General features: G+C 42.4%; 1 protein-coding gene across 4 annotated transcripts in view; it reads right to left on the minus strand.

Annotated features, from left to right (window-relative positions):
- Positions 1 to 4,316: 4,316 nt before the first annotated feature.
- Positions 4,317 to 12,378, minus strand: part of WIPI1 (WD repeat domain, phosphoinositide interacting 1) — a 65,346-nt gene continuing 57,284 nt past the window's right edge. For 2 of the 4 annotated variants that reach the window (XM_030208484.1, XM_030208483.1), the window contains exons 12-13: positions 11,159 to 11,259; positions 4,317 to 4,780 (exon numbers count right to left, since the gene is read on the minus strand). In XM_030208484.1, the coding sequence (XP_030064344.1) occupies positions 4,733 to 4,780; positions 11,159 to 11,259 (149 nt within the window). In that variant the 3' untranslated portion in view covers positions 4,317 to 4,732. Of the gene's footprint in view, positions 4,781 to 6,415; positions 7,492 to 11,158; positions 11,260 to 12,378 lie in introns of those variants that run through there. The other 2 variants (XR_003942668.1, XM_030208486.1) reach the window with 2 other exon arrangements.

Genomic DNA, 12,378 nt, shown 5'->3' on the forward strand with positions numbered 1-12,378 from the left:
GCAAGTAACCTCTGTTCTGATCTAATAGAGCTGGCCTGCTGATGAATTGATATACTTTGTGTCATTTGATAATATGCCTTTCCAGGAAGAACTCGGGGTAATCACGTCATTAAACCAACAGCAGCATGTTCCCTGTGCATGTATATCACTGCTTAAGTCAGGGTCTCTTCAGCAGCAGGCACTGGAGATGCATCCTCATACTTTTCTAAACATGGTTGAGAGATTTATGCAGAGGCACATGAGTGATTAGAGCTCAGTCAGCAACAGAGAAAGCAGTATGAGGGCCCACCTAATAATACATGATCTCTCAGTGGTTTGTAAGAAAGATTTACAAATATAATCATAAAATAAAGATGTTCATATACAAAGTATTTTACTTATTTTTGAACTGTTATGATTAGTTTTATGCACAGAATCTGTAAATTATTACTTTCTCATCGCAGCGCACAACCACTTGTTCAAAAACCACTTCAGTACGGGACATTTTTGCCACTTATAAAAGTGTCAGAACCTGCGTCAACATGGCCACATTTTGCCAATGCTGTTTCAGGACAAAAGGCCCTGAAAAATAATAATCATCACAATATTTAATCCCACTCTGAAAACATTTAAACAAGCTTCTAAGTTGCAACAAAGCATAACTGCTACCAAGACGCTGTTTCATGTTACAAAATGGTGACCTAACGCCATCAACTATTTCAAAGACCCACCCCTCCCTGAAGAAAATCCTAATCACTAATCAACGGAGGTTACAAAAGAGATGTCCAATCAAGCTCCAACTTGAGTCCCCCCAGAGCTACCGTATTCAATGTAAAAATCCATCTTTGTTCTTTCAAATTTAACAATGCTATATCACCCCCTTCAAAACCCATTTGTATTTTTTCCAAAACTCGCCAATGCATATCAGTCCAATGACGTCCCTTCTCTTCCCAGTGCACTACCAGAGCCAGTGGTGGGAGGCGGGGCTGGTGGTTGGGAGGCGGGGCTAGTGCTGGGCAGACTTCTACAGTCTGTGCCCTGAAAATGGCAGATACAAATCAAGGTAAGGTATACACAAGAAGTAGCATATCTTGTTGGGCAGATTGGATGGACCGTGTAGGTCTTTTTCTGCCGTCATCTACTATGTTATTACTGTTATCAATAGAAATCAAACAAAATAAAACATGGAAAAGAAAATAAGATACCTTTTTTATTGGACATAACTTAATACATTTCTTGATTAGCTTTCGAAGGTTGCTCTTCTTCCTCAGATCGGAAATAATAATCATCACAATATTTAATACCACTCTGAAATTTAATTTAATACCACACTCCTCTATGTTATTACTGGAAGCTGTAAATTTAAGGTCACTGAACAATGAATTAATCCATTTCAGTCTTGTGAATGCCCAGCATTGCCTTCCCATATAAAAAAAGATATCAAGAAATCTATGCCACAATTTTCTGTGTTTAAACCAATGTGATGGATAAGTACATCAATCCTCAAAATCGGCCACAACCAATGTTGCTGTGGAGGGTGCTTTGGAGTGTTGGAGAAAATACAAATGGAAGGGGGGGTGGTGATATAGATGCACTGTTAAATTTGAAAGAAGAAAGATGGATTTTTACATTGAATATGGTAGCTCCAAAGGATTTGAGCATCTCTTTTGTAACTGCCGTTGATTGGAGTTCCCCTCCGAAAGGGTTGGGTCTTTGAAAAAAGTTGCCATTTTGTAAATGAAAAGCGCTGATAGGAAGCAGTGTCTTGGTAGCAGGTATGGGTAATTATGCTTTGTTGCAACTTAGAAGCTTGTTTAGATGTGGTATTGAATATTGTAATTATTATTATTTTTCAGGGCCTTTGTCCTGATGCAGCATTGGTGAAATGTGGCTATGTTGACGCAGGTCCTGATACTTTTATAAGTGGCAATAAAAGGTAGATGGAGAAAATATACTGTACAGAAGTGATTGTGCACTGGGATGAGAAAGTCATGTGTTAAGAGCCCCCATCAAGCAAGACTGAGACTACTTGAATTTGGATTCATCACAGAATATCTGTAAAAGCAGGATACAGAAGATAAATTGGCTGCAGCTCTAACCTTAGTGGTACAGTAGTCCAGAGTTATAAAAACTGGTACTTTGCATTTCTTCTTGCCCTCACAAATGTGACACTCTAGAGCAGTATTCTCTTCCTATTTTGATGCATTTCCTGGCTACTGAATTCCAAAGGCCACAGCCCATCCCAATGTGTCACAATCTTTACACGCATTCCCTCACCTAGAGACCAAGAGTTCTCAAACCACTACAGGGCACTTCTAGAAATAAGGCACCTCCATAACCAGGCCCCTGATGTTGTATGATGAGCACCTACTATTAATGACATGTGGAGGGGCATTTTCAATATGCCATCGGACGTTGGACTTTGGACGCTTTGAGCTAAACATCCCGAAGCCAAATAGGAAATATGGCCATTTTCCAAAACTGGTAAAGTTTTTTTTTTTCCTGAAAATATCATTTGTAACAAGGTTTTGTGCACTTTATTTTTTTCAGGCCATTTTGGAAAAAAATCCCACACGTGAAAAACGTATAAAGTCAAGCCATTGCGCTGTAGTAAGGGGCCAGCATTTTTAGCAGACTGGTCCCCCAGACATCCCAGGAGAGCAACGGGGGTACGGCTTTGGACTTCATATAAATGTTCCCAGGTACACATCTCACCATTGCTCCCTTGTCTGCTGAGCCCTCCAAAACCCAATACACCCAACTGTATACCACTACAGTGGCCCAAGGGTGAAGAGAGCACCTATATATGGATACAGTGGCTTTGTGGTGCATTTTGGAGGGCTCACAGTTTCCACCACAAGTGGGACAGATAATGGGGAGGTATGGCACTGGTCCACCTGTCGGCAGTGCACTGCACCCACCACTCGATTACTCGGGGGGACCTGCTTGCTGCTCTAATGGACCTGAGTATAACACCTGAGGCTAATAAGTACTTTTTATTCACATTTTTTTTTTTTTTTTTTTTTGGGGGGGGGGGGTAGGAGGGGGTTAGTGACCACTGGGGGAGTAAAGGGGGGGGGGTCATTTAGGGCACCTTTTTATGTCTTGTTATAAAAACAGGTCTAGACCAAACTATAAGTTTTTGGCCTAGCCATTTTTGTTTTCTTCCATTATGGCTTTAAGACGTCCAAGTGTTAGGAACACCCTAAGCCTGCCAACTTGTGATTTGGTCACATTGCAGACAAAATGCATAGATAAGTATCTGCAGAATAGGTTTTGAAAATACTGAGTTGGACGTTTTGAGAAGAAATCCATCCAAAGGGTGTTCTGACACTTTTTGGACATTTTTCTCTTTTCAAAATGAGTCCTACAGGTACTAAAATAACCTGAAAGCAGCATGCCAAAATATTTACATGCCCTCAGGTTACACCAGCCCTAGCCCTGGTGTAACTGCAGTTATGTAAATACAGCAGGGCCAAGCATAACTTATACATGTAAGCCCTACCCATGCTCTGCCCCCCTTGCATTTACACACTCATTAAGACTTATAAAGTTCCATAAGTTACTACATAGGGGCTCATTTTCAAGGCACTTATTTCCATAGATTACTATGTAACTTTGTAAGTCTAAGAGCTTTGCAAATACACCTCTATGCACTTAGGTGCCCTGCTGGCATTTTCACAGGTAAGCCTATACTTAAGCATATTCAGTGCTCGTATTTGGTACATTTATGCATGCAAGTGGTAGATAAATGCAGGCAGCTAGTTATAAAATTGTCCTTTCTCTGTGTTTAGCTGTAAACCGACCAGAGCTTATGGTAGAAGGAAGACATATAAATGTAATAAATGGCTGCATGGTCAAGCGGTCTTAGGGGTGCAGGAGCCAGTCAGGTTTCAGGACGTTTACAATGAATCTGCATACACTTGAGGTAGTATATGCAGTGTGATCATGCGTGTTTATTGCACATAGCCTCAAAACGTGATTGGCTGCTGTCGCCTCAAACAAGTTTAGAGAACACCATTCAAACCTGTGGAATCCTTTCATGCATTCCCTAGCGCAGGGCGCTGGTCAAGAGCCACAAACCACTGGTGTTTTCAGTATATATAGTAGCAAGTTTAGAGAACCACCATTCAAACCTGTGGAATCCTTTCATGCATTTTTTAAAATGTATTTACTTATTAGGATTTATTTCCTACCTTTTTGAAGGAATTCACTCAGATGGTGTACAGTAAGAATAAATCAAACATGAGCAATAGTCCACACACACACATATATATATACATACATACTGCCTTAACTTGCACAGGAGTTAATAAAAAACTGTGAAACATGGAAGTGTGATGACTTTATTACTACCATAAAATAACAAAATCCTTTATTTTTTTTTTCTTGTTTGTTTGTGCAAAACAGTTGCTATTGCAAGAAGAAAATTCTAGGTATATATAAAGAAATATTTCACTAGAACTCTTATGGTTGTACACATTAAATAGTATACATTAAAAAAAAAGACTATATAAAAACATACAGTTTAGGTTAGCTTTTACACTGTGGTTCTGCTATGTACTTCTGGTAAATAGAATACTGTGCATCTATGTAACGAATAAAAGACCACAGAGAGGGTCGTGCAAAGCAGACAGTTCAACAAGCTAAAAGCAACAGAGCACCTGTGACATTTTTTTTTCTTTTTGGCCCACACAAAGCTGTTCTTCCAAATTCCAAAGCAACATCCAGCATGCTGAGGGTTGGAGACTTGTCACGACAGCTTCGCTTTGCCCTTCTGACTTCCACGGCACAAACTTATCTACCAAAATCAAAACAGAACTGCCTTATTCTTCCCGGCCAGACTGTTCACAAGTGTGTTATAAGCAGATTTATAGGGTAAGGGGTGATGGATTTGATATACCGCCTTTCTGTGGTTACAATCAAGGCGGTTTACATATTAGATACAGGTACTTATTTTGAATCTGGCACAACGGAGGCTTAGATGACATGCCCGGAGTCACAAGGTGCTGCAGTGAGACTTGAACCCAGTTCTCCTGGTTCTCAGGCCACTGCACTAAGCAATAGGTGACTCCTCCGCACAAAGCCTTTTATCTGTTCTGTGAAAACTCCAGAGTTCTTCTTTAGGTATTAACATATCAGCTAAAAAATAATAATTTTGTCATTTTTGTTTTGATTCTAAAGAATCCCTACAACCAAGAATAAACAGAACATATGTTTTAACAGGGCCCTGTCATGCCATACTGTTTCCACTGACAGCTACCCCGACCAAAGCAAGCTCACTGGGACAGAATGACTGAGGAGCGCCTGGTATCCTATTTCGAACCCCGAAATGTTTAAAAGAGCCAGTGTTTACCCCCCCCCCCCCCCCCCCGGGCTATAGGAGAAATGACATAAGTAGGGCTTTGGATTTTACATTTTACCTACTAAAAACCCCTTTCCAAAAATGTTGACTACTTTTGTAACGTGCCTAAAACTATTCTACTCCAGATCTGCACCATCTGCTGGAGGCAGATAAATAGTGGCAGGTTCCAGGACTGCAGCACCTCTTACACCAATGTCACTGAAGTCTCAGGTTTTTCTCTACATCCAACTGCTGGTCTGGGGATATAATTGACTAGTCTGGACTGGTCTAGTGAGATAAGCAATAGATCATTTTTATTGGTTAAATGCTGGGAAAAACACCCATCCCCTGGTTTGTTTGTTTTTTTGGGGGGTGGGGGTTTGCACTGACACTTGCATGTTACAATATAACATCCACGTCTACCAGTGAAGGATTATTGTATTTTCAAAGAACCCCTGATTAGCTGAGAAATAAATACCTAAGTAATCAAACCCATTGTTCCTCTGCCCCCTAATACAGTTCACTCCTCTGAGGGAAGTTGCACAGATTCAAGGGATTCCTACCTCTTCAACAGTGGTAATTGGCTCTATACTCAGCTTGTTTAAATACAGAAAACTCTGACCAGACTTGTTACTGGTACTGCTACTGCCACCTAATGGTGAATGAATGCAATTTCCTGCTCTGGCCAATATGCTTGCTACTTTTTGACCTTTTTTTTTTATTTTTAAGGGGCCCTTTTACTAAGCCGCGTAAGCGTCTATGCGTGCCAAAATAGAGTTACCGCCCGGCTCTTGCGGTAATTTCATTTTTGGCGCGCGTCCGAAAAATAATTTTTATTTTCAGATGCGCGTATCGGACGCACAGCAAGTGGCATTTGACGTGCATAGGTCATTTTACCGCCTGGATACCGTGTGCGACTTCACTGCTAGGTCAACGGCTGGCGGTAAGGTCTCAGACCCAAAATGGACACACGGCAATTTTCATTTTGCCGCACATCCATTTTCAGCAAAAATTTTAAAAAGGCATTTTTTTTTTACAGGTGCGCTCAAAAATGATTCTGCGCGCACCCAAAACACGCGTCTACACTACCGCAGGCCATTTTTCAGCAGGGCTTTGTAAAAGGGCCCCAACTTATTTATTTTCAGTACTTGATATACCGCAAGTGATTACAGGCACTTTGCATTCTCTGTGTGCTGTATTTTTCCTTGCATTTTTCATTGATTGTTGAATCCTCCCCCATGCCAGATGGTGCTCTAGAAGAGCACAAGAAACCCTCACTAGCTCAGAAAGAAGCAGACCTGCCAAGTTTCCCATAATCTGCAGGAGACTCCTGCTTTTATGGGTCATCTCTCACACTCCTAACGGAGAGCCAAGACTCAGCAGCCTCCCCCTTCCACTGACAACAAGAGCTGCATATGACTAAGATGCAAACTCTTGTAGCTAAAGGACCAGTTTTGTGATAACAGTTGCAAAATTTCAATGCTATTTTCATGAGTCTAGTCCCACAGAAGCAGGAGATTACATTTTATTAAGGCCTCTGCTGCTGCCTAAGGGAGAGGTGGCTGCCACAGGTCTATCGGAGGGATGGAACCAGGAGTTGGAGTGGCTGGAGCTGGGAACATAGCTGCGTGACGAGGGCTGGGGCATGTCTTAAGATCTGCCTCTTAAAGATCAAGCCCCCTTGGCAACTCAGAGGAAGTGTCTACTGGGACTCTCAACCACGTGCTCCACAGGAAATCACTTGCTGATGTACAATGCTGGGGGTCTGTCCCAAACATTGGCATACACATGCTTTGGAAAGAAGCAAGAACTTAATACTGATCAAGTAGCCTTTACACGTAAGGCTGCTACTCTCTCACACACAGGAAGCCCAGGTTCCCACAAATTCTCTCTCTGGGGTAGAAATCATTCAGAAAAGTTTGGAGGAGGGAGGAATTAAAACAGTTCCTTCCCTGTTGCACTAATTTCCCTTCTGAATGTGCTGCTTTCATGTGCAAGAGAACTCGGCAATCAAAGGAAAATATCTGATGAATCGAGCAGTTCTATGCATAAAAATATGCTTACGTTTGATGGGATACTTTAGGTAGCCAGTTCCTCACTGTCCTTTTATGCTGCTTCAGTCAAAAGCACTGACTGCACTTCAAAAGCATTCACAGGCAATAAGGGACCTGCAGTATGGCAAAACATGTCATGGACCTCCATAACACAATGGGTCTTCCAAGCAAAACCACTGAAAGTACAGTTGTTACTGGCATATTAACATACCATCGCCTGAAAGCAAAAAAACACTGTTGTATGTGCACTTGACGCGAAACAGAGAAAGCTGAGTAAAGCTTAATGTGCTTATTATACAATAATGTATCACCAACAGTACATCAAGATTTTACTTTTTTTTAAAAACTTGTGATATGGCTTTCAGAAGTCACAACAGTTTGGTATTCAAGAAGACCTTACAGCAGTGTCCTGAAATTCATGTCTCTCTCATGATATGACACTTTTGCTTTCAGACGACGATACAGAAACTTCAATATTCACTGGCCGTTATTCACAACTGAAAGTTACTACTTTTGTACACGAGAAGGATGGCTCTGCAGCTTGAAATTCCAAACTAAGACTAAACACAAGCATCCTTATCTTTTGAGGAGTCAGAATATTTCTTAATGATGAAAAACTGCTCTCTCTCTCTCTCCCCACAGTTTGAATTTGAAACCAAGCTTAAAAGGCCCCTCGATCTAGCTAGCTTAAGAAAATTCCAGCAGATTTTTTCCACCAATGCTAATGATTTAAAATGTTCTGATTTTACAACTTTCTATCTAGCTTCAGTACACAAGTGAGGGTTTATTAAACAAATCTATATGTTATAAAATACTTTAAAAACACAAGAGCCATGTTGAGTTAGACCAAGGCCCACTGACCCCAGCATCCTGTCTCCAACCACGGCCAGCCCAGGTCAAAAGTACCCCAGCAGATTCATTTCTCATTGCCCGGATCGACGATGGCTCTTCCCAGCACTACCTGGCTAATCATTTTTGATGGACTGTTTCCCCCAGGAACTTTTCCAAACCTTTACGTTGGCTGCCTTGACCGAGTCCTCCAGCAACAGATTCCACAACATCCTTTCTTTGATTTGTTTTAAAGCTACTGTTTAGTAGGTTCAAGTTATGTTCTCTTGTCTTTATGTAGTTTAGCCGCTTAAAGTATCGTTTGCTATTTAACTGTGCCCCCCTATTCATGGTTTTATAAACTGCCCTCTCATTTTTTTTCCAAACTAAGGGGGCCCTTTTACTAAGCTGCGTAGGCACCTATGCACACACAACGCGTACCAAATTGGACTTACCGCCCGGTTACTGCGTGGCCCTTGCGGTAATTTCAATTTTAGCGAGCGTCTGAAAAATATTTTTTTATTTTCTGGCGAGTGGCATTTGATGCATGTAGACCATTACCGCTCGGTTACCACGTGAGAACTTACCACTAGGTCAATGACTAGGTCAAGGCCTCAGAGCCAAAATAAACAGGAGGCAATTTTCATTTTGCTGCATGTCCCTTTTTTTTTTTTTTTTTTGGGGGGGGGGGGGGGAGAAAGGCTTTTTGTAGGTGCGCTAAAAAATAATTCTGCGTGCGCCCAAAACATGCGTCTACACTACCGCAGGCCATTTTTCAGCTCACCTTAGTAAAAGGACCCCCTGAAAAGCCCTAACGCATTTAGCCTCTCTTCAACAAGGGGATGGAACGGTTCCCTTACCATTCTGTCTCCCTTTGTGGAATCTTCTAGTGAGATTATCTAAAGGATACGGCAGAACTAGATAATTCTTATCCCATCTCTTTCTGAGACGTAAGGGATGAAGCAACATCAACATCACTGGCAGCTCTATAGCTACTTGGACAAAATGGCCGTTACCAGAAGCAGCAGGAACTTTATGTAAGATTAATGGACAACTATTTGGAGAAACAAAAACTGTCAAATCAGAGAAGACATTTCCACCTGGCTGTTCTAGGACCTGTCCCTTTTTTTTTAACCAGAGCAGTGATACTAATCTTGTACCTATCACTGACACAGAGCTTAACCGAGATTGGATAGCAGAGCCGGTAGTGGGAGGCGGGGCTGGAGGTTGGGAGGCGGGGATAGTGCGGGGCAGTCTTATACGGTCTGTGCCAGAGCCAGTGGTTGGGAGGCGGGGATAGCGCTGGGCAGACTTATACGTTCTGTGCCAGAGCCGGTGGTGGGAGGCGGGGATAGTGCTGGGCAGACTTATACGGTCTGTGCCAGAGCCGGTGGTGGGAGGCGGGGATAGTGCTGGCAGACTTATACGGTCTGTGCCAGAGCTGGTGGTTGGGAGGCAGGGATAGTGCTGGGCAGACTTATACGGTCTGTGCCAGAGCCAGTGGTGGGAGGTGGGGATAGTGCTGGGCAGACTTATACGGTCTATGCCAGAGCCGGTGGTTGGGAGGTGGGGCTAGTGCTGGGCAGACTTATACGGTCTGTGCCAGAGCCGGTGGTTGGGAGGCGGGGCTGGTGGTTGGGAGGCGGGGCTAGTGCTGGGCAGACTTTATACGGTCTGTGCCAGAGCCAGTGGTGGGAGGTGGGGCTAGTGCTGGGCAGACTTATACGGTCTGTACCCTGAAGAGCACAGGTACAAATCAAAGTAGGGTATACACAAAAGTAGCACACATGAGTTGTCTTGTTGGGCAGACCGGATGGACCGTGCAGGTCTTTTTCTGCCGTCATCTACTATGTTACTATGTTATGACACCTCATGCCCCTGGACATTAATTTTATCCATTTACAGAACTGAGCAGATGGATCCACCATGAGCTAAATGTAAGTGTGACAAAAATGGCACCAGCCCTCTCCATGCCTCAAGTGAGGTTCAACAATCCAGAGTCAGAACTTTTAAAACGAGGTCATCTCCAGCTAAAGTTCCCTCCCGACAATGTAAACATATGCTTAGCTTATAACTGTATAGATTTCCAAAATCCCAAACATTGTGATGTTTGTTGTTCATTCACTATTTGGCATTCAAATTCAATTGGCTTTGCAAAATGAAACGTGCAGCATTAAAAGCTTTCTTCTTAATTCAATTCTAATTAAAAACTTAACACCCTTGTGAAAATAACAAGGACTGTACATAATCCAAAACTTTATCTGCCTGAAGTTGTTTTCCAGTTTCTCTTCAGCTGTGATACGTCTGGAAGGGAAGAAATTGCCCCACCCCTCCCCACCAAAAAAAAAACCACCACGTATATCGAACCCCTGTAGAACTTGCCTTCGATCTTTACATTTAGTTTATTTGCAGAGTGCTTTTTTCACCCTCTTCTGCATGTGGACATTTTTCCTTCCAGACGTTTCAGGAAGCTGAATCCTTAGGTACAGGATGTGCTGTTTCTAAAAACTGCATGACCAGACTTGCAGCTTTACCCTCCATTTGTCCGTTCCACTGAGGATTCTTTAGGGCTTTCTTAATTTGGATATCTGACTACTTCCTAAGCTGTGCGTACAGAACAGCAGATGACTGCTGGCCTTTACGCTCACTGTCTACAGTGTGGCACATCACACAGCCAGTACCAAGACTGGGAATTTTAGGAGCTGGAAACTAAAGTGTGTTAGATTCTGCATCTTAACAGAACCTTACCATCATGCCTACTGCACATGAGCAGGGTTAATGTTAGTAAGAATTACAGCATGTACCAAAAGGCTATCGTCTGTATACACGGCACAAGTTGCTGGTGTTAAATAAGAACAGATTAGGGACATAGACCAGCTCTTCTGTTAGAAGCCTACTACTTTCTTCTGGTTGTGGGCCTGTACTGTGGTTTTTAGGGGCTCTGAATGCTCACAGGAGGGAATTCGTTCTCGTCATCGAGACACACTGGGCCAGTGGCAAACTCGTGCTCTGGTATCACTTCACCTCGAAGGGCACCACCATCCTCAGAAAAACCTGCGGATACCCAAACACAAGCAAATGTCAGAGGGAAAGCGTCATGCTAAAAGCTCCAGTGTGAACTCTCTCAATATCTGGCATTTTAGGAAAGGTTGGATGCAATGAAGAACAGGTTTAGTATTACAACAGTGAATACCAAACATTATCATCACCACACTCAAACAACTGTACACAAAGAAATAGGAAAGAAAATGCAGTAGCACCAAATGGTCAGGGAAAGTTCTCGCTATTTTGCACGCTACAGATTATGCATGTATACGCACTGAAGTAATGATAAATAAATCCATACAGCTAAAAAAAAAAAAAAGTGATACATTTAACAAGAAATAAGAAAAGGCAGAGAAACATAGTTACGATCTTAATTTAATTCCATATTTCTATTCCACTTAACCTCCAGGTTTCCAAGCAGATTCTAACATAAAGGGGCCCTTTAACTAAGCCGCACAAGCGTCTACGCGCACCCAACGCACGCCAAAATGGAGTTACCGCCCGGCTACCACGTGGCTCTTGCAGTAATTTCATTTTTGGCACGCATACAAGCGTCCGAAAAATAATTTTTATTTTTTGGCCGCGCGCCAAGTGGTGTTTGACACACATAGGTCATTACCGCCCGGTTACCTCATGAGCCTTTACCGCTAGGTCAACGGCTGATGATAAGGTCTCAGATCCAAAAAGGTACGTGTGGCAATTTTCATTTCACAGCACGTCCATTTTCGGCAAAAATGTTAAAAAGGCATTTTTTTTTTTATAGGTACGCTGAAAAATGATTGTGTGCATGCCCAAAACGCACGTCTACACTACCACAGGTCATTTTGTAAAAGGGCCCCAAAATAAAAACAGAATACACAAAACTCATAAAAATCGCCTTACAAAAGCAGCAATAAACAACATAATAAAACAAAGCATTCACAGATCTACAGCTACTAAGTATTTGTTAAATTCTTCTGGAAAAGCCACAATTTTAGTGCTTTCTGAAATCTCTCTATATAAAAGGCAACACCAACGTTCTATGAAGCCTCCAGCCGGAAGTGTGAAGGGGGCGAGATATCCGGTTTCCCTATGAGTGTCTGCCCCGCCCTCTCTAACACAGTCAGTGAAGGAAAACAGCAGAGCACG

Source organism: Microcaecilia unicolor, chromosome 6 (genome assembly GCF_901765095.1).
Source record: "Microcaecilia unicolor chromosome 6, aMicUni1.1, whole genome shotgun sequence".
Taxonomy (NCBI): Eukaryota; Metazoa; Chordata; class Amphibia; order Gymnophiona; family Siphonopidae; genus Microcaecilia; species Microcaecilia unicolor.